The sequence below is a fragment of the Engystomops pustulosus genome, chromosome 2, assembly GCF_040894005.1.
Source record: "Engystomops pustulosus chromosome 2, aEngPut4.maternal, whole genome shotgun sequence".
Taxonomy (NCBI): Eukaryota; Metazoa; Chordata; class Amphibia; order Anura; family Leptodactylidae; genus Engystomops; species Engystomops pustulosus.
Genome location: NC_092412.1, coordinates 16,636,124 through 16,655,086, shown reverse-complemented (window position 1 = coordinate 16,655,086; position 18,963 = coordinate 16,636,124). Strand labels below are relative to the sequence as shown.

At 45.5% G+C, this 18,963-nt stretch overlaps 1 protein-coding gene and 1 pseudogene across 1 annotated transcript; both read left to right on the top strand.

Annotated features, from left to right (window-relative positions):
- Positions 1–476: 476 nt before the first annotated feature.
- LOC140116421 (olfactory receptor 52D1-like) lies at positions 477–1,444 on the top strand. Its single transcript, XM_072132951.1, has one exon. The coding sequence runs from the start codon at positions 494–496 to the stop codon at positions 1,442–1,444; it is 951 nt and encodes a 316-aa protein (XP_071989052.1). The 5' UTR covers positions 477–493.
- Positions 1,445–2,589: 1,145 nt separating this feature from the next.
- On the top strand, positions 2,590–18,728 carry LOC140116979 (olfactory receptor 52K1-like; annotated as a pseudogene).
- Positions 18,729–18,963: the final 235 nt, after the last annotated feature.

Here is an 18,963-nt window from a genome sequence, read left to right as displayed (position 1 = left end):
GAACTGGTAGTTTAATGGGGTAGATCTGGAAAAGTTTAAGCTTTTTTTTAACATTTGTGGAATGCTCTTCTTTGGTCTAGTTGCTGCTCTGGTCTCCTCCTGACTCCAGTAAGGGGGCTGCTCTTAGTTGGGAGCCTGCAATCCAGGACAACCCACCTAATGGAGGAGAGCTTGCTAATTTTTCCCGTCTCTGCTGGTAGGCCACTACTTGTTGAGGATTTGTTTTTAAGTTTTTCCTGTGTCTTGAGGCCTCACAAAGAAAGTGGGGAATGAGCAGCTTCAACATGGGATGGTGAGAGCGAGTAACCCAGTTATTATTTTCTTATGCTCCACTGATCAGTATTTGCCCATTTAATCCTTCATTAATTGTCAAATATCCCACTTTTTAAGCCTGCACATCTGTTCCACCTGTAAAATTTTGGATTTCTTGATGTAATTTATTTTACTTATACTTGGCAGATCTTAAGAAACTTCAATATACACAGTTCTAACAATGCAGAACTTCAGCTACTCTCACCCCTACACTCTACACCTCAGCTTTGGAGAAATGACCTATACTAGATACATCTACAGTGTTATTGTCCTCTCCGTCTATATGATGATCATTCTCTTCAACTGTTCGGTCATCGCCTCCGTAGTGTTAAACAAAAGTCTACAAGAGCCAATGTACATCTTCATATCCGTATTGTGCATCAATGGGCTGTACGGGAGCAGCTCCTTCTTTCCTAGTCTTTTTGTGGACTTATTTTTCAAGATCGATGACATTTCCTACATTGGTTGCGTTACACAAGTGTTCTGTATCCATACCTACTTGGGCTGTGAGATGACCATCCTGACCGTCATGGCCTATGACCGCTATGTGTGTATCTGCAACCCTCTGAGATACAACAACATAATGTCCTTCACCTCCGTTGCCAAACTCGTGGTCTTGGCTTGGATGTACACCATTGTCCTGGTTTCCATACATATCGTATTGACCATCAGGCTTACATTATGTGATCGGATCATCCTAAAGATTTACTGTGATAACTGGTCCATCGTAAGACTCTCCTGCGATGACACCACAATCAACAATGGATTTGGTCTGTTCATTGCCTCAACCTTTATCGTATTAATGCCAATTCTCATCATCTGCTCCTACATTAGGATTCTCAAGGTCTGCATAAGGTCCTCCAAAGACTTTCGAGCTAAAGCCCTCCAAACCTGCACTCCTCACCTCATTACTATCACCAATTATGCTTCCAACTTACTTTTTGAACTGCTGATGTACAGGTTTATTCCCACCGAATTTCCTTTTGAGCTTAGGATGGTTATGTCCGTCCAGCTCCTTGCGGGACCGCCAATCATTAACCCCTTAATTTATGGACTGAAAATGAAGGAGATAAGGATAAGGATTGTCCAGCTCTATCATATACAAAGCATTAAAGTCAATAATAATATGTAGTAGTATGTAACACTGTGCTACTAGTAGACTGTATATTTTGAGTAGAACTTTGTACGTTATTATTGCAGTATTTGGTACAATAAATATACATTTATGAAAAGCTGTCCTCTGTGTTGAGCAATTTCTTTTTCTGGGTAGACTTCCCCAAAAATGGTTAAATCATTGGTTGCCTAATCTATCAGAAAATTAGCTACTGTATTAATTGTAATTAGAAGTAAACAAATCAATTCCTATTCATAACAGCCAGACCTCTAGACGGGTGTCACGGGTGCCCTTGTGAGCTACATTGTGGATTGCAGGCGCACCCATGTATCTCTGTGTGCCCCAGTGAGAAACTCACCTTTCCCGGCTCCAGCGGCGGTCTCCGAGATGCCCAAGCTCCAGCGTATGTGTTCCCGCATCCTAGGGTGTGCGCACGCTGGCTCTGTAAAATTTAAGGGGCCAGCACACCAATAATTGGCGCTGGCCAGCCGTCTAGTCTGATATATTCCAGCCCTTTCCTGTGTCCCCTGTCGGATCTTCGTGCCGTGTGCCCTAGAGAAAGCTGTGTTCCATGCTCTGTGCTGTTATTGTGATTTCCCGTTGTGACCTGGGTTCCGTTTCTGACTACACTCCTACGTTGCCTGCCTTGATCTATTGCTACATCCATGACTCTTATCCTGTGCTGCCTGTGCTGACCTCTTGCCTGTCCCCGACCATGAATTTGCCTGACGATTTTGTACTACGCCTTGGCTGCCACCGCAGACACTTGTGAAACCATACCGCAAAAAGTCCAACCTGCTTTGCGGTGGGCTCTGGTGAAAACTGGGTACCACTTAGACTCCGGTCCCAGGTGTGGGCATACGTCATCGTCCACAGTGGTACAGAGCATCCACTACCACTGATCCTGACAATGGGGACAACATTCTAGGACACTAAAAAGGGGATACAAAACCCTCCTTCTACCAAAACACAAAACTCTTTTGCCTCGTCACAGCTCCCGATAGACAGACAAGATACCTGAGAGTGCGGCAGTGTCTCAGCACCCTGGTGGGGACGATGTCATCTTTCATGTATCATTCAACATATCTCTCCAAAGATTTTGAAAAGCTGAAGCCCTTGGTTGGGACTAAGTTCCAGAAACTTCAATATACACAGTTCTAACAATGCAGAACTTCAGCTACTCTCACCCCTCCACCTTCCACCTCAGCTTTGGAGAAATGACCTATACTAGATATATCTACAGTGTTATTGTCCTCTCCGTCTATATGATGATCATTCTCTTCAACTGTTCGGTCATCGCCTCCGTAGTATTAAACAAAAATCTACAAGAGCCAATGTACATCTTCATATCCGTACTGTGCATCAATGGGCTCTACGGGAGCAGCTCCTTCTTTCCTAGTCTGTTTGTGGACTTATTCTTCAAGATCGATGACATTTCCTACATTTGTTGCATTACACAAGTGTTTTGTATCCATACCTTCCTGACCTGTCAGATGACCATCCTGACCGTCATGGCCTATGACCGCTATGTGTGTATTTGCAAACCCTCTGAGATACAACACCTTCATTGCCAAACTTGTGGTCTCGGCTTGGTCGTACGCCATCATCCTGGTTTCCATTAATATCGCATTGACCATCAGGCTTACATTATGTGATCGTCTAATTCTGAAGATTTACTGTGACAACTGGTCCATCGTAAGACTCTCCTGTGTTGATACTTCAGTCAACAATGGATATGGTCTGTTCATTGCCACAACCAATTTTCATCATTTGCTCTTACATCAGGATCCTTAAGGTCTGTATGAGGTCCTCCAAGGAATTCCAAGCCAAAGCCCTCCAAACCTGTACGCCTCATCTCACTGCCATCACCAATTACTCCATCAATTTACTTTTTGAACTGCTGATATATAGGTTTTTTCCGAGCGAGTTTAACTTTGAGCTTAGGATGGTCATGTCTGTCCACCCCCTTGTGGTACCACCAATGATAAACCCTCTAATGTATGGGCTGAAAATTAGGGAGATCAGGAAAATGATTGCACAGCTCCATCCAGGGCCAATTCTAGCATATTTGCTGCCTGAGGCGAATATTAAAATGCTGCCCCCCCCCCCCCCCCACTCCCTGTTAAGTAAATCCTTAAACTTTACTAACAAGTAACAACCCTACAGACAGCTCCCTGACACTGTGTGACTGACTACAGGATCTGAGAGACATTAGTGGCATCTAGTACCTTATAGATGACAATCTCTTCCATCAGTAGAACTTTATTCCGGGTTCTCCAATCCATGACGTATCACTGCTGAGTACACGGCCGGATAGCTTCAGCTCCGTGCAGCATCTCCACCCGGCGTCCCTAAAAATACCACAGTCACTTACAGTATGAAGTCTCCTGGATAACAACACTGTGCTCCTAAATAATATATACCCCTCACAACACAACTGACCGCACTCTCCCCACATATAACACATCCCTTCATTATATAGGGATAAAATCTTGCCCCACATATACAGTCCCCTCCCAGCTTAGTAATATACTGTATCCCATATACAGCCCCTGCAGCTAAGTAATATACTGTACCCGATATACAGCCCCCCAGCTTAGTAATATACTGTACCCCATATACATCCCCCAGCTTAGTAATATACTGTATCCCATATACAGCCCCCCAGCTTAGTAATATACTGTATCCCATATACATCCCCCCAGCTTAGTAATATACTGTATCCCATATACATCCCCCCAGCTTAGTAATATACTGTACCCCATATACATCCCCCCAGCTTAGTAATATACTGTACCCCATATACATCCCCCCCAGCTTAGTAATATACTGTATCCCATATACAGCCCCTGCAGCTAAGTAATATACTGTACCCGATATACAGCCCCCCAGCTTAGTAATATACTGTATCCCATATACATCCCCCCCAGCTTAGTAATATACTGTATCCCATATACAGCCCCTGCAGCTAAGTAATATACTGTACCCGATATACAGCCCCCCAGCTTAGTAATATACTGTATCCCATATACATCCCCCAGCTTAGTAATATACTGTATCCCATATACAGCCCCCCAGCTTAGTAATATACTGTATCCCATATACATCCCCCCAGCTTAGTAATATACTGTATCCCATATACATCCCCCAGCTTAGTAATATACTGTACCCCATATACAGCCCCCTCCCAGCTTAGTAATATACTGTACCCCATATACAGCCCCCTCCCAGCTTAGTAATATACTGTATCCCATATACAGCCCCCCAGCTTAGTAATATACTGTACCCGATATACAGCCCCCCAGCTTAGTAATATACTGTACCCCATATACAGCCCCAGCTTAGTAATATACTGTACCCCATATACAGCCCCCCAGCTTAGTAATATACTGTACCCGATATACAGCTCCCCCCCCAGCTTAGTAATATACTGTATATATAATATATACAGCACCCCCCAGTATAAAATGATTCTGGCCCCATATAATATATACCGAATCCCCCCCAGTATAAAATAATTATAGCCCCAAATAATATCTATAGCATCCCCCCCCAGTATAAAATAATTATAGCCCCAAATAATATCTATAGCATCCCCCCCCCCAGTATAAAATAATTATAGCCCCAAATAATATCTATAGCATCCCCCCCCCAGTATAAAATAATTATAGCCCCAAATAATATCTATAGCACCCCCCCCCCCCAGTATAAAATAATTATAGCCCCAAATAATATCTATAGCATCCCCCCCCCAGTATAAAATAAGTATAGCCCCAAATAATATATATAGCATCCCCCCCCAGTATAAAATAATTATAGCCCCAAATAATATATATATAGCATCCCCCCCCAGTATAAAATAATTATAGCCCCAAATAATATATATAGCATCCCCCCCAGTATAAAATAATTATAGCCCCAAATAATATCTATAGCATCCCCCCCAGTATAAAATAATTATAGCCCCAAATAATATCTATAGCATCCCCCCCCAGTATAAAATAATTATAGCCCCAAATAATATATATAGCATCCCCCCCAGTATAAAATAATTATAGCCCCAAATAATATATATAGCATCCCCCCCAGTATAAAATAATTATAGCCCCAAATAATATCTATAGCATCCCCCCCAGTATAAAATAATTATAGCCCCAAATAATATCTATAGCATCCCCCCCCAGTATAAAATAATTATAGCCCCAAATAATATATATATATAGCATCCCCCCCCAGTATAAAATAATTATAGCCCCAAATAATATCTATAGCATCCCCCCCAGTATAAAATAATTATAGCTCCAAATAATATCTATATATAGCATCCCCCCCCAGTATAAAATAATTATAGCCCCAAATAATATCTATAGCATCCCCCCCAGTATAAAATAATTATAGCCCCAAATAATATATATATATAGCATCCCCCCCCAGTATAAAATAAGTATAGCCCCAAATAATATCTATAGCATCCCCCCCCCCAGTATAAAATAATTATAGCCCCAAATAATATATATATAGCATCCCCCCCAGTATAAAATAATTATAGCCCCAAATAATATCTATAGCATCCCCCCCAGTATAAAATAATTATAGCCCCAAATAATATATATAGCATCCCCCCCCAGTATAAAATAATTATAGCCCCAAATAATATCTATAGCATCCCCCCCAGTATAAAATAAGTATAGCCCCAAATAATATATATAGCATCCCCCCCCCCAGTATAAAATAATTATAGCCCCAAATAATATATATAGCATCCCCCCCAGTATAAAATAATTATAGCCCCAAATAATATCTATAGCATCCCCCCCCAGTATAAAATAATTATAGCCCCAAATAATATATATAGCATCCCCCCCAGTATAAAATAATTATAGCCCCAAATAATATCTATAGCATCCCCCCCAGTATAAAATAATTATAGCCCCAAATAATATCTATAGCATCCCCCCCCCAGTATAAAATAATTATAGCCCCAAATAATATCTATAGCATCCCCCCCCCAGTATAAAATAATTATAGCCCCAAATAATATCTATAGCATCCCCCCCAGTATAAAATAAGTATAGCCCCAAATAATATATATAGCGTCCCCCCCCCCAGTATAAAATAATTATAGCCCCAAATAATATATATAGCATCCCCCCCAGTATAAAATAAGTATAGCCCCAAATAATATCTATAGCGTCCCCCCCCCCAGTATAAAATAATTATAGCCCCAAATCCCCAAATAAAATATACAGAACCCCCCCCCCCTCTAGTATAAAATAATTCTGGCCCCATATAATATCTATAGCATCCCCCCAGTATAAAACAATCATAGCCCCAAATAATATATATATAGCATTCCCCCCAGTATAAAATAATTACGGTATAGCCCCAAATAATATAAATATATATAGCATCCCCCCCCAGTATAAAATAATTATAGCCCCAAATAAAATACATAGCATTCCATCATCCCCCCCCCCAGTGTAATATAATTCTGGCCCCATATGATATATATAGCGCCCACCCCCCCAGTATAAAATAATTATAGCCCCAAATAAAATACATAGCATTCCATGATCGTTCCCCCCCCCCACCCCCCAGTTTAAAATAATTCTGGCCCCATATGATATATATAGCGCCCCCCCCCCCCCCGCAGTATTAATTATTAGCCACAATTAATTAAATACATGAAAAATAATAAAAATCATAATCACCTGCAGGCAGCTGCTCCCTCGGCGCGGCTCCGGTGTTCACGCGGCTCTCCTGTGAGCCCCGGCTCCGCACAGTGACACAGGCGCGTGACGTCATGACGCCTGTGTCACTGCTTAGAACGGAGCGACGCAGCTGCCGGAAAGGCGCTGCGTCGCTCCGCATATAAATCGCGCCTGTGTCTTAAAGAGACAGGCGCGATTTATTTAGCTGGTGGGCGATTCGGGCGTTAATGGACGCCCGAATCGCCCACTTTAGAGCGGCGAATTTCGCCGCCCTTTACAGGGACCCGCATTCTGCCGCCTGAAGCGAGATTTTCATCTCGCCTCATGGCAGATGCGGCCCTGGCTCTATCATATACAAACCAACACAAACAATCAGAATAAGCAGTAGTGTGTAACACTGTGCTGCTAGTAGACTGCATATCACGGGTAGAGCTTTAAGGTTTAGTACTTACATTTTCGATTAACTCTTTGCCGCCAATTCTGACACCTTCTGACACGGCCAATTTTTTAAAATCTGACATGTGTCACAATAAGTGGTTAGAATTTTGGAACAGGTGATTTTGAGAAGGTTTTCTCATGCCACATTTTACTTTGTGGTAGTTGAAAAATTTGGGTGATATGTTTGGCAGTTTATTTATGAAAAAACAATATATGGGGAAAATTTTGAAAAATTCAAGATTTTCATAATTTAAAATTTTCTAATTTTTCAACACAGAGCCATAACAGCAAAATAACTTGATAACTAACATTTATCTAAAGTCTGCTTTATGTTGACGTGGTTTCTTATGCGTCCTCTCATTTTCCTAGGATGTTATGAGGCTTAGTACTTTAGGTATTATTTTTTGCATTTTCATAAAAATTCAGACTTTTCAGGGACCTGCTCCGATTTCAAGTCACTTTAAGAGGCCCCAAGGTCTGTGACAGGTGGCTGCACCATTGGTGTTAGTAAGGAGTGAAGAGTATTGAAGAGCCTTTTGGGGTTGTTAGACAGAGATTAGATTAGTAAAATAGGTTAACATTAGAGATGAGCGAACATGCTCGTCCGAGCTTGATGCTCGGTCGAGCATTAGGGTACTTGAAACTGCTCGTTGCTCGGACGAATACTTCGCCCGCTCGAGAAAATGGCAGCTCCCGCCGTTTTGCTTTTTGGCGGCCAGAAACAGAGCCAATCACAAGCCAGGAGACTCTGCACTCCACCCAGCATGACGTGGTACCCTTACACGTCGATAGCAGTGGTTGGCTGGCCAGATCAGGTGACCCTGGGATAGACTAGCCGCTGCCCGCGCTGCTCGGATCATTCTGTGTCTGGATGCCGCTAGGGAGAGAGCTGCTGCTGGTCAGGGAAAGCGTTAGGGTGTTCTATTAGCTTACTGTTAGGCAGGAGTGATTCTACAAGAACCCAACAGCCCTTCTTAGGGCTACAATAACGTTATACTTTTTTTATTTTAATTTGCATCTAGTACCATTTTGTGAGGAATTAGCAGGGGGACTTGCTACCGTTGTGTTTAGCTCTTAGTGGCACACATATCCATAGCAAAGACCGAAGTGGGAAAATTTAGTAGGGGTTGGATTTCAATTAGGCACTAACTCAGTGTCATCTCATCTGGCATAGTAGTGTGCTTTGATACTTGGCTAGAAAATAGCCATAGGAGAATACAAAGAGCTTACTTACGCCTACAGTAGCGTTCTATATATTTGATTTCTGGTTGATCTGCTGGTGGCTGTACTTTCTGCAGTGCATGTACTAGCAAATTCTGAGCAATTTGTAGTGAGACTTGCGACCGCTGTGTTCTGCGCTTAGTGACGCACATATCCATAGCAAGGACCGAAGTGGGAAAATTTAGTAGGGGTTGGATTTCAATTAGGCAATAACTCAGTGTCATCTCATCTGGCATAGTAGTGTGCTTTGATACTTGGCTAGAAAATAGCCATAGCAATAGGATAGCATTGTTTGGTTTTAAAAACTCAAAAAAAAACAAAAAACACAAAAAAAAACAAAAAACACAAAAAAAAACAAAAAAAAGTTAAAAAAAAAATAAAGTTATAACTCTCATTTTAAAAATGTTTAACCCGAAGGCTAGGGGTAGAGGACGAGGGCGGGGACGTGGGCGTCCAACTACTGCAGGGGTCAGAGGCCGTGGTCCTGGGCGGGGTGAGACACCACCTGCTGATGAGGGAGCAGGGGAACGCCGCAGAGCTACACTCCCTAGGTTCATGTCTGAAGTTACTGGGACTCGTGGTAGAGCACTGTTGAGGCCAGAACAGTGCGAACAGGTGATGTCGTGGATTGCTGACAATGCTTCGAGCAATTTGTCCACCAGTCAGTCTTCCACGCAGTCCACCCATGTCACCGAAATCGCCACTCCTCCAGCTCCTGCACCTCAGCCTCCTCCCCCCCAGTCTGCCCCCTCCCAGGAAAATTTGGCATTTGAACCGGCATACTCTGAGGAACTGTTTTCTGGACCCTTCCCACAGTCACAAACCACTTGTCCGGTTGCTGCTGAGCAATTTTCCGATGCCCAGGTTTTCCACCAGTCACAGTCTGTGGGTGATGATGACCTTCTTGACGTAGTGGAAGTGTGTAAAGAGGTGTCCGACGATGAGGAGACACGGTTGTCAGACAGTGGGGAAGTTGTTGTCAGGGCAGGAAGTCCGAGGGGGGAGCAGACTGAGGGATCGGAGGATGATGAGGTGACAGACCCAAGCTGGGTTGAGAGGCCGGGTGAACACAGTGCTTCTGAGACGGAGGAGAGTCCTCGACCAGAACAGGTTGGAAGAGGCAGTGGTGGGGCCAGACGGAGAGGCAGGGCCAGAGCTGGTGCATCAGCGCCAAATGTGTCAACTAGTGAAGCTCCCGTGGCGAGGGCTCTTGCGGCGAGGGCTAGATCTTCAGAAGTCTGGAGGTTCTTTAAGGAAACACCGGATGACCGACGGACTGTGGTGTGCAACATTTGCCAAACCAGGCTCAGCAGGGGTTCCACCACTACTAGCTTAACTACCACCAGTATGCGCAGGCATATGAATGCTAAACACCCCACTCAGTGGCAACAAGCCCGTTCACCTCCGGCCGTGCACACCACTGCTCCTTCCCCTGTGTCAGCTGCTAGTCAGCCCCCTGCCCAGGACCCTGCCACAAAAACCCCATCGTCGCCTCCACGATCCTCCACAGCATCCACCAGCGTTCAGCTCTCCATACCCCAGACGCTGGAGCGGAAACGCAAATATAGTGCAACCCACCCGCACGCCCAAGCCCTTAATGTGCACATCTCCAGATTGCTTAGCCTGGAGATGCTGCCCTATAGGCTAGTAGAGACCGAGGCCTTTCGCAACCTCATGGCAGCGGCCGCCCCTCGGTATTCGGTCCCCAGCCGCCACTACTTTTCCCGATGTGCCGTCCCAGCCCTGCACCAGCACGTGTCAGACAACATCATCCGTGCCCTGACCAACGCCGTTTCTGACAAGGTCCACCTGACCACGGACACGTGGACGAGTGCTGCCGGGCAGGGCCACTATATATCGCTGACGGCACATTGGGTTAACTTGGTGGAGGCTGGGACCGAGTCTGACCCTGGGGCTGCTCATATACTGCCGACGCCGAGGATTGCGGGGCCTACCTCGGTCCAGGTGTTTCAGGCCTACTATGCCTCCTCCTCCTCCCACCCCTCCTCCACCTCCTCCTCCGAACTACCATCCGTGGGCACGGCGCCATCAGTCGGTAGCTCTAGGCACAGCAGCAGTGCCGTCGCTAAGCGACCGCAGGCGGTGCTCAAACTGCTGAGCCTAGGCGACAAAAGGCACACCGCCCAAGAGCTATTACAGGGCATCACGGCGCAGACTGATCTGTGGCTGGCACCGCTGAACCTCAAGCCGGGAATGGTTGTGTGTGACAACGGCCGTAACCTGGTGGCGGCTCTGCAACTCGGCAGACTGACACATGAGCCATGCCTGGCCCATGTGTTAAATCTGATAGTGCAGCGTTTCCTCAAGACATACCCCAATCTGTCTGATTTGCTCACGAAGGTGCGCCGCATCTGTGCGCATTTCAGGAAGTCCAGCCCAGATGCTGCCACTCTCAGGGCAGCGCAGCGCCGCCTCCAACTGCCCGCTCACCGACTGTTGTGCGACGTGCCCACGAGGTGGAATTCAACACTGACCATGTTATCCAGAGTTTACCAGCAGCGCAGAGCGATTGTAGACTGCCAGATGTCAACTTCCACCAGAACTGGTAGTCAGGTCAGTCAGCTTCCTCAAGTCTACAATGAGGAGTGGACGTGGATGTCTGATATCTGTCAGGTGCTGAGTAACTTTGAGGAGTCAACACAGATGGTCAGTGGCGATGCCGCCATCATCAGCCTCACCATCCCGCTGCTTGGCCTGTTGAAAAACTCTCTGGTCAGCATGAAGTCGGAAGCTTTGCGCTCGTCACAAGAGACAGGGGAAGAATATTCCCTTGTTGATAGCCAAAGCACCCTCAGGTCTGTTTCTCAGCGCATATCGGAGGAGGTGGAGGTGGAGGAGGATGAGGAGGAAGAGGAGGAGAATGTTGGCGAGACACAAGAGGGGACCATTGTTGAGTCCTTCACTGTTCAGCGTGTATGGGCAGAAGAAGAGGAGTTGGAGGAGTTGGAGGAGGAGGAAATGGACAGTCAGGCCAGTGAGGGGAGTGAATTCTTACGCGTTGGTACTCTGGCGCATATGGCAGATTTCATGCTAGGCTGCCTATCCCGTGACCCTCGCGTTCAAAAAATTTATTCCAGCACCGATTACTGGGTGTTCACTCTCCTGGACCCACGGTACAAGCAAAATCTTTCCACTCTCATCCCTGCAGAGGAAAGGAGTGTGAGAATGCATGAATACCAGCAGGCCCTGGTGCACAAGCTGAAACAGTATTTCCCTTCTGACAGCGCTAGCGGCAGAGTGCGTAGTTCTGCGGGACAAGTAGCGAGGGAGAGTAGGCGAGCAGGCAGCTTGTCCAGCACTGGCAAGGGTACGCTTTACAAGGCTTTTGCCAGCTTTATGTCACCCCAGCAAGACACTGTCACCTGTCCCCAGTCTCGGCAGAGTAGGGCTGATCTTTACAGAAAGATGGTGAGGGAGTACGTAGCTGACCATACCATCGTCCTAAATGATCACACAGCTCCCTACAACTACTGGGTTTCAAAGCTGGACATGTGGCACGAACTGGCGCTGTACGCCTTGGAGGTTCTTGCCTGCCCTGCCGCTAGCGTCTTGTCTGAGCGGGTTTTCAGTGCAGCTGGTGGCATCATCACCGATAAGCGTACACGCCTGTCGACTGACAGCGCTGACAGGCTGACGCTTATTAAAATGAATAAAGGCTGGATTTCTCATAATTTCCAATCTCCACCAGGTGAAGGAAGCTCAAACTGAATAATTGATCCACTCCTCCTCCTCCTCATTTTCCTCCTTCTCCTCCTCTTTGTACAGTAAAGCAGAGGAAAATGGCTATTTTTTGACAGGGCCCACTGGCTCTAGCTATAGTACTTCATGCATTTAATTTTTCTGGAGGGCCACCTACCCGGTCCTCTGTTTGAAACAATTTTTGTGAGTGCCACATACAGGCACTCAATCTATTCCATTTTTCTGGAGGGCCACCTACCCGGTCCTCTGTTTTAAAAAAATTTTGTGACTGCCACATACAGGCACTCAATCTATTCCATTTTACTGGAGGGCCACCTACCTGCTCCTCTGGTTTGAAAAATGTTTGGGACTGCCACATACAGGCACTCAATCTATTCCATTTTACTGGAGGGCCACCTACCTGCTCCTCTGGTTTGAAAAATGTTTGGGACTGCCACATACAGGCACTCAATCTATTCCATTTTACTGGAGGGCCACCTACCTGCTCCTCTGGTTTGAAAAATGTTTGGGACTGCCACATACAGGCACTCAATCTATTCCATTTTACTGGAGGGCCACCTACCTGCTCCTCTGGTTTGAAAAATGTTTGGGACTGCCACATACAGGCACTCAATCTATTCCATTTTACTGCAGGGCCACCTACCTGCTCCTCTGGTTTGAAACATTTTTGGGACTGCCACATACAGGCACTCAATCTATTCCATTTTACTGGAGGGCCACCTACCTGCTCCTCTGGTTTGAAACATTTTTGGGACTGCCACATACAGGCACTCAATCTATTCCATTTTACTGGAGGGCCACCTACCTGCTCCTCTGGTTTGAAAAATGTTTGGGACTGCCACATACAGGCACTCAATCTATTCCATTTTACTGCAGGGCCACCTACCTGCTCCTCTGGTTTGAAACATTTTTGGGACTGCCACATACAGGCACTCAATCTATTCCATTTTACTGGAGGGCCACCTACCTGCTCCTCTGGTTTGAAAAATGTTTGGGACTGCCACATACAGGCACTCAATCTATTCCATTTTAGTGGAGGGCCACCTACCTGCTTCTCTGGTTTGAAAAATTTTTGGGACTGCCACATACAGGCACTCAATCTATTCCAGTTTACTGCAGGGCCACCTACCTGCTCCTCTGGTTTGAAACATTTTTGGGACTGCCACATACAGGCACTCAATCTATTCCATTTTACTGGAGGGCCACCTACCTGCTCCTCTGGTTTGAAAAATGTTTGGGACTGCCACATACAGGCACTATCCAAATTAAATTGTCTCCATAGCAGCCTCCACACGTTGTCTCCATTGCTACCTCCAAAAGTCGTCCATATAGCTGCCTCCATACATCGTCCCTTTATCAAACGAGGTGTGTCAGGCAGAAATTTGGGTTGTTTTCATGGATTCCACATCAAAGTTGTTAACTTTGTCGCCACCCTGCTGTGTTATCCACAAAATATACTGGCAAACTTTTACCATTTAGGGATATTATTTCAGCGCTTCTTGCGCATCTGTTTACATTCCCCTCACCCGGCATATCCCAAACTTATAAGAACGCTACTACACTTGATCTTATACAAAAGGTTCTTAGAAGTGCTGTTTGGGGAGTAGCCTAGAGACAGGGGCTTGGATTGGCGAAAGCTCGCCTGGCTGCAGAGCGCCAGCTCCATCCCAAGATCCAACTAACATAGTTGCAGCACCTTTAATCTACTACTAGTTCACTGCCTCCATAATAATAATAATAATAATCTTTATTTATATAGCGTCATCATATTCTGTAGCGCTTTACAAATCATAGGAAACAAATACAAATGTAATGTAACAGAGCACAACATTTGTATGGAACAACAGGAGTGAGGTCCCTGCTCGCCAGAGCTTACGGTTTATGAAGATGATGGGGTAACACGAGGTAAAAGAATATTTAATGGTCAAGCCATTCTTCTTAGGGAATAGAAAAAAATATAATAAATGGAATTGCTGTCGCTTGAACCACTCAGCCGTCATCTTATATACCAGGTCCAGCGTGAATGGGACTGCAGAGAAGTCTGGTGCCTGTTGGTTGCTGGATAACAGATGGGAGGACGACACAGGACGGGTTAGTAGAAGAGTTAAAACTTCATGCAGTTAATGAGTGTTATAGGCTTGCCTAAAGAAATGGGTTTTAAGAGCACGTTTGAAACTTTGGAGGTTAGGTATTAGTCTGATAGTCCGGGGCAGAGCATTCCATAGAATTGGTGCAGCTCTAGAGAAGTCTTGGAGACGCGAGTGGGAGGTCCGCACTAGGGTAGAGGTTAATCTAAGATCACTGGCGGATCTAAGAGCACGGGTTGGGCGATAGACTGAGATAAGAGAGGAGAGGTAGGGGGGTGCAGCATTATACAGAGCTTTATGGATGAGGGTTATTATTATTTTAAACTGTATTCGAAAGGAGACTGGCAGCCAGTGCAGCGACTGGCATGAACTGTAAGCATACATGGTCCCCTTATCAAACGAGCTGTGTCAGGCAGAATTTTGGGTTGTTTTCATGGCTTCCATGTTAACTTTGTCGCCACCCTGCTGTGTAATCCACAAAATATACTGGCAAACTTTTATCATGTAGCGATATTATTTGAGCGCTTCTTGCTCACCTCCTTTGGTTCCTCTCTGCCACCCATTGGTTTGAAGCCTGAGTCCATTTAGGGTATGTCGCCATGCCACTCTCTAGCCTGCTGCCGCTGCCTCTGCATGCCGTCCCCTATAGTGTCAGGGTCAATTATTGGATGTTTTAGATGCTATCTAGCTTCATTCTGTCACTCTGTCATGGCCATGCTGTTGCCCATAATTTTGGCATAATGGTGCGATTAGGCAGCCTCAGAGGCATCCATGCATGCTGCCCCTGCTGTTTCCTGTCCATTTCCGTGGTGTTTCCATCCTTTTCTGAGGTTCCCAGGTGTTTGGCCAAGCTTCCCTGTGCAGAGCCTTGGTCCCCTTGAAAAATGCTCGAGTCTCCCATTGACTTCAATGGGGTTCGTTATTCGAGACGAGCACTCGAGCATCGGGAAAAGTTCGTCTCGAATAACGAGTACCCGAGCATTTTAGTGTTCGCTCATCTCTAGTTAACATCAGAAAAAGCAGCTCTCCAGGAGACAAAAAGTTAAGTAAAAAACGTTGTGGTCCTATATTCAATAAGACCAGTGATGAGTGAGCCCAAACTGCAATGTTTGTGTCTGTTTGGAACACTGCAGGTTCGGGCCCACCCCGGCCATTGACGCCCATGATTGATTCTGGCACCAATCATGGGTGTTAACTCTTTAAATACTGCTGGTACAGCCACCAGCAACATTCAATTTTCGGTGGCCTGTGTGTGCCACCTTTTAAAACCTTGTGGTGCATGTGCACTCCCAGAAAATTATCGTTACCCACAACGTCATTGGGGCTTTGCTAGTGGGATTTAAAGGGTAACACCTGCGATCAATGCTAGCCCTGACTGCAGGTGTTACCAGTGGTTATGAACTTCCCATACTCCAAATTATCCACAGGGATCCACTGTAAAAATTCTCATGATAGTAGAAGTGTCGAAAGGATTCTGTCTTTGCATTGTTTCATCCCCCTGTGATGTTGTACTAAGATAATAAAGGATCCTGGTGGATAATTTTGAGTGCCGGAAGTTTTTTTGCTATGTTGGGTACATTTCGCTGAGTATCAGGCTACATGCACCATTATACCGGAGGATTTTCCTGCGGAGTCAAGGCGTGATTGGGTGAGCAGACTTTGTTTCTTTTGCTTCTCCAAACAATCATATCTCAAAATCTAATTATATTAAATCATTTTCATTTTATATTTAACACATACAAAGTGACAGAATCTCAGCGTGAACCAGTTGATATATGATGTATGACATATCTAACCACAATTATCCATTATCATCGGTACAGGTTCCCTGAGGACACCACACATCTGCTGTGCTCCGACGTATAGGCAACTGCACTAACAAACTGTTCCACTAGAGAGGGCGCAGAAACAAAGAGTAACAAGGATGTAATCAAAATCACATGAACACCGATACAACATCTTAAGAACATCAATGTGATGTATTGGTGGTTTACAATATCCAATTACACACATGAAATAATGTTATAAACATTTTCCTCCTGGGAAACACCTTTGTAGCTGGGGTGAGGAAGAACTGGGAGGTATTCACATTGGTGGTCCAGGAGATAAATGCGCTGGTTCTTTCCCCCCTCATACTTCCCCTCAACCCCTGTCAATGACTCTTGTCCTTACAAGGGTGGTCTCAAGATACTGGCCTTCACAAGATTGGGCCCTGTCATCCTGACATGTTTCTTCCTGCTTAGGATTATTCAGAGGGTTCTAGTTGTCACAGGCTGGTTATTTTGGTTTGTCTGACGCATTATGAGTGCTGATATCTTCACTTAATTAAGCATTAATGAGTTTCTAATTGTTACGGTAGACTCCCTCTCCTAACTTCTCTTTTCTGTGTTGCCGGTAGCACTGTTCTCTGCCATCCTGGTGTGATTTAAAGGCTGACAGTCCTGCCCCCCTGATCACCTCATTCCTGTGTTGCCCTCACTTGTGTAGAGTCACACTGTGTGCACCCCTTGTACCCTCCCAATTCAAAAGTGAAAGTGTGGAAGGTGGATTCCTGTAAATGATTGACTGCATCCCCCCTGTCTACTCCTTCCAATGATCACACCAAGAAATGGAAGGGAATCAGATTTTATTTTGGAAAAGAAGCATAGTCCGACATCATTTATGTTTAGGGCTTCCATAAATTGATTGAAAGGCTAATTATTTCCTCTTTCCTCTCCTCAAACATGTTGCCTATACATCTAAGCCATAGTTTGGCATTCTCGGTATCGGGAAATGGTGTTTCTCCAAACATCACTGTCTGGACAAGATCTGAAAGAATTTCTAAACTTCTGGAAATTAACTGGGTTGCTGCCCATCCATACAGAGAGGCAAAGCCAAGTAACTAGCAAAAGATATGTGTCACGGGCACCCCCCACCATCCATACCAAGGATCCATACCCTGTCCCGCTCCCGTGCACTCACCTCCCCTGGCTCCCGCTCCCGTCTGGACTGGGTCCCGTGCACGGCCCCGCTCCCTAGGGCGCGCGCACAGCAGTGCCTCCAGATTTAAAGGGCCAGCGCACAGGTGATTTGCGCTGGCCATTTCTGGTTCTATATTTAACCCAATGGCTCCCATCATTCCCTGCCAGATCTTTGTATGTACTCCATGGTGAAAGCTCCCCTGCGATATTCCTGCATTCCTGTCTGTTCCTGCGTTCCTGTCTGTTCCTGTGTTTCCTGCGTTACCAGAGTCCTTCTGTGTTGCCGTGTTACCTGAGTCCCTCCGTGTTGCTGTGTTCCTGTGTCCCGTGTGCCTGTCCTCCCGTTCCCACCTGCCTGGACCTCCCGTTGCTGACCCCGAATTTGGACTTGGCCTTGCATCTCTGCTGCCTGCCCTAACCTTCTGCTTGGACCTGACCACGAGACTGTCTTCCACTAAGGTACCTTGATCTTGGCTGCCACCGCAGGCTAGTCGCACCTGTGGAACGACCTTGTGGTATCCTGCTGCAGCAAGTCCATCCCGCTTTGCAGCGGGCTCTGGTGAAAACCAGGTGCCACTTAGACTCCGGTCCCAGGTGTAGGCTAGTACCACCTCCCGCGTTGGTCCAGAGGATCCTCTGATCCTGACAATATGCGGTCCATATAATCATGCAATATGCAGATATGGAGTGGAGTATGTGGTGAAGACGAGGAGGGAGATGCAGAGGAGGATAGCAGACCATCTTGGTGATCAATGTTCTAGGGATAGAACAGATTTATCAACCAACAAAAGGATCCCTCATGGCTTGTCTGAGGTAAAGTCTTTTAGGAGACTCCAAAAAAATAAAATTTTTAATGACCTGTCAAAAAAGTAATCTGGATGTTAAAACCCTTCAGAAAATGTCACCAGTCCTAATATGACCACTTGTGGCCCAAAAGCTCTCAATTACCAATATCATAGTTTCTCTCATCAGGACCAAACTTGTGAGCGAATTAGGCACAGGGACAGCGTTTCATCAGGGAGGATGACCCTTGTGATAGAACTATGATAAACTCAACAAAGGATGTAAGGGTCTATCTGAACCAAAAACTGGAGCCTCAAAGCTTCAAAACTTGAAACAGCTCGAGGTCTCCAGTGAAGACGAGTTAAAGTTTGAGCTACAGTAGAAAAATTATGTATTCGGTTTTAGTTAGCAAAATTAAAAAAAAAAACCTTGTAAAGCCTTTAATGAGATTAGTTGTACCCAATCACGGACCTTTGCAAGATCCATACGAAAGGCTTGAGGAGGCAAAATATATCCTGGAAAATGGACTTCATGGACCCAAAACACTTAATCACTGAATTCATACAAGGGCTACAGAAATCTACATTTTTGTTTCATTGAAGCCAATTGGTAAGATT

What these genes read in the sequence shown, in the direction of transcription:
- LOC140116421 (XM_072132951.1), top strand. Translation starts at nt 494, where the DNA reads ATGCAGAACTTCAGCTACTCTCACCCCTACACTCTACACCTCAGCTTT.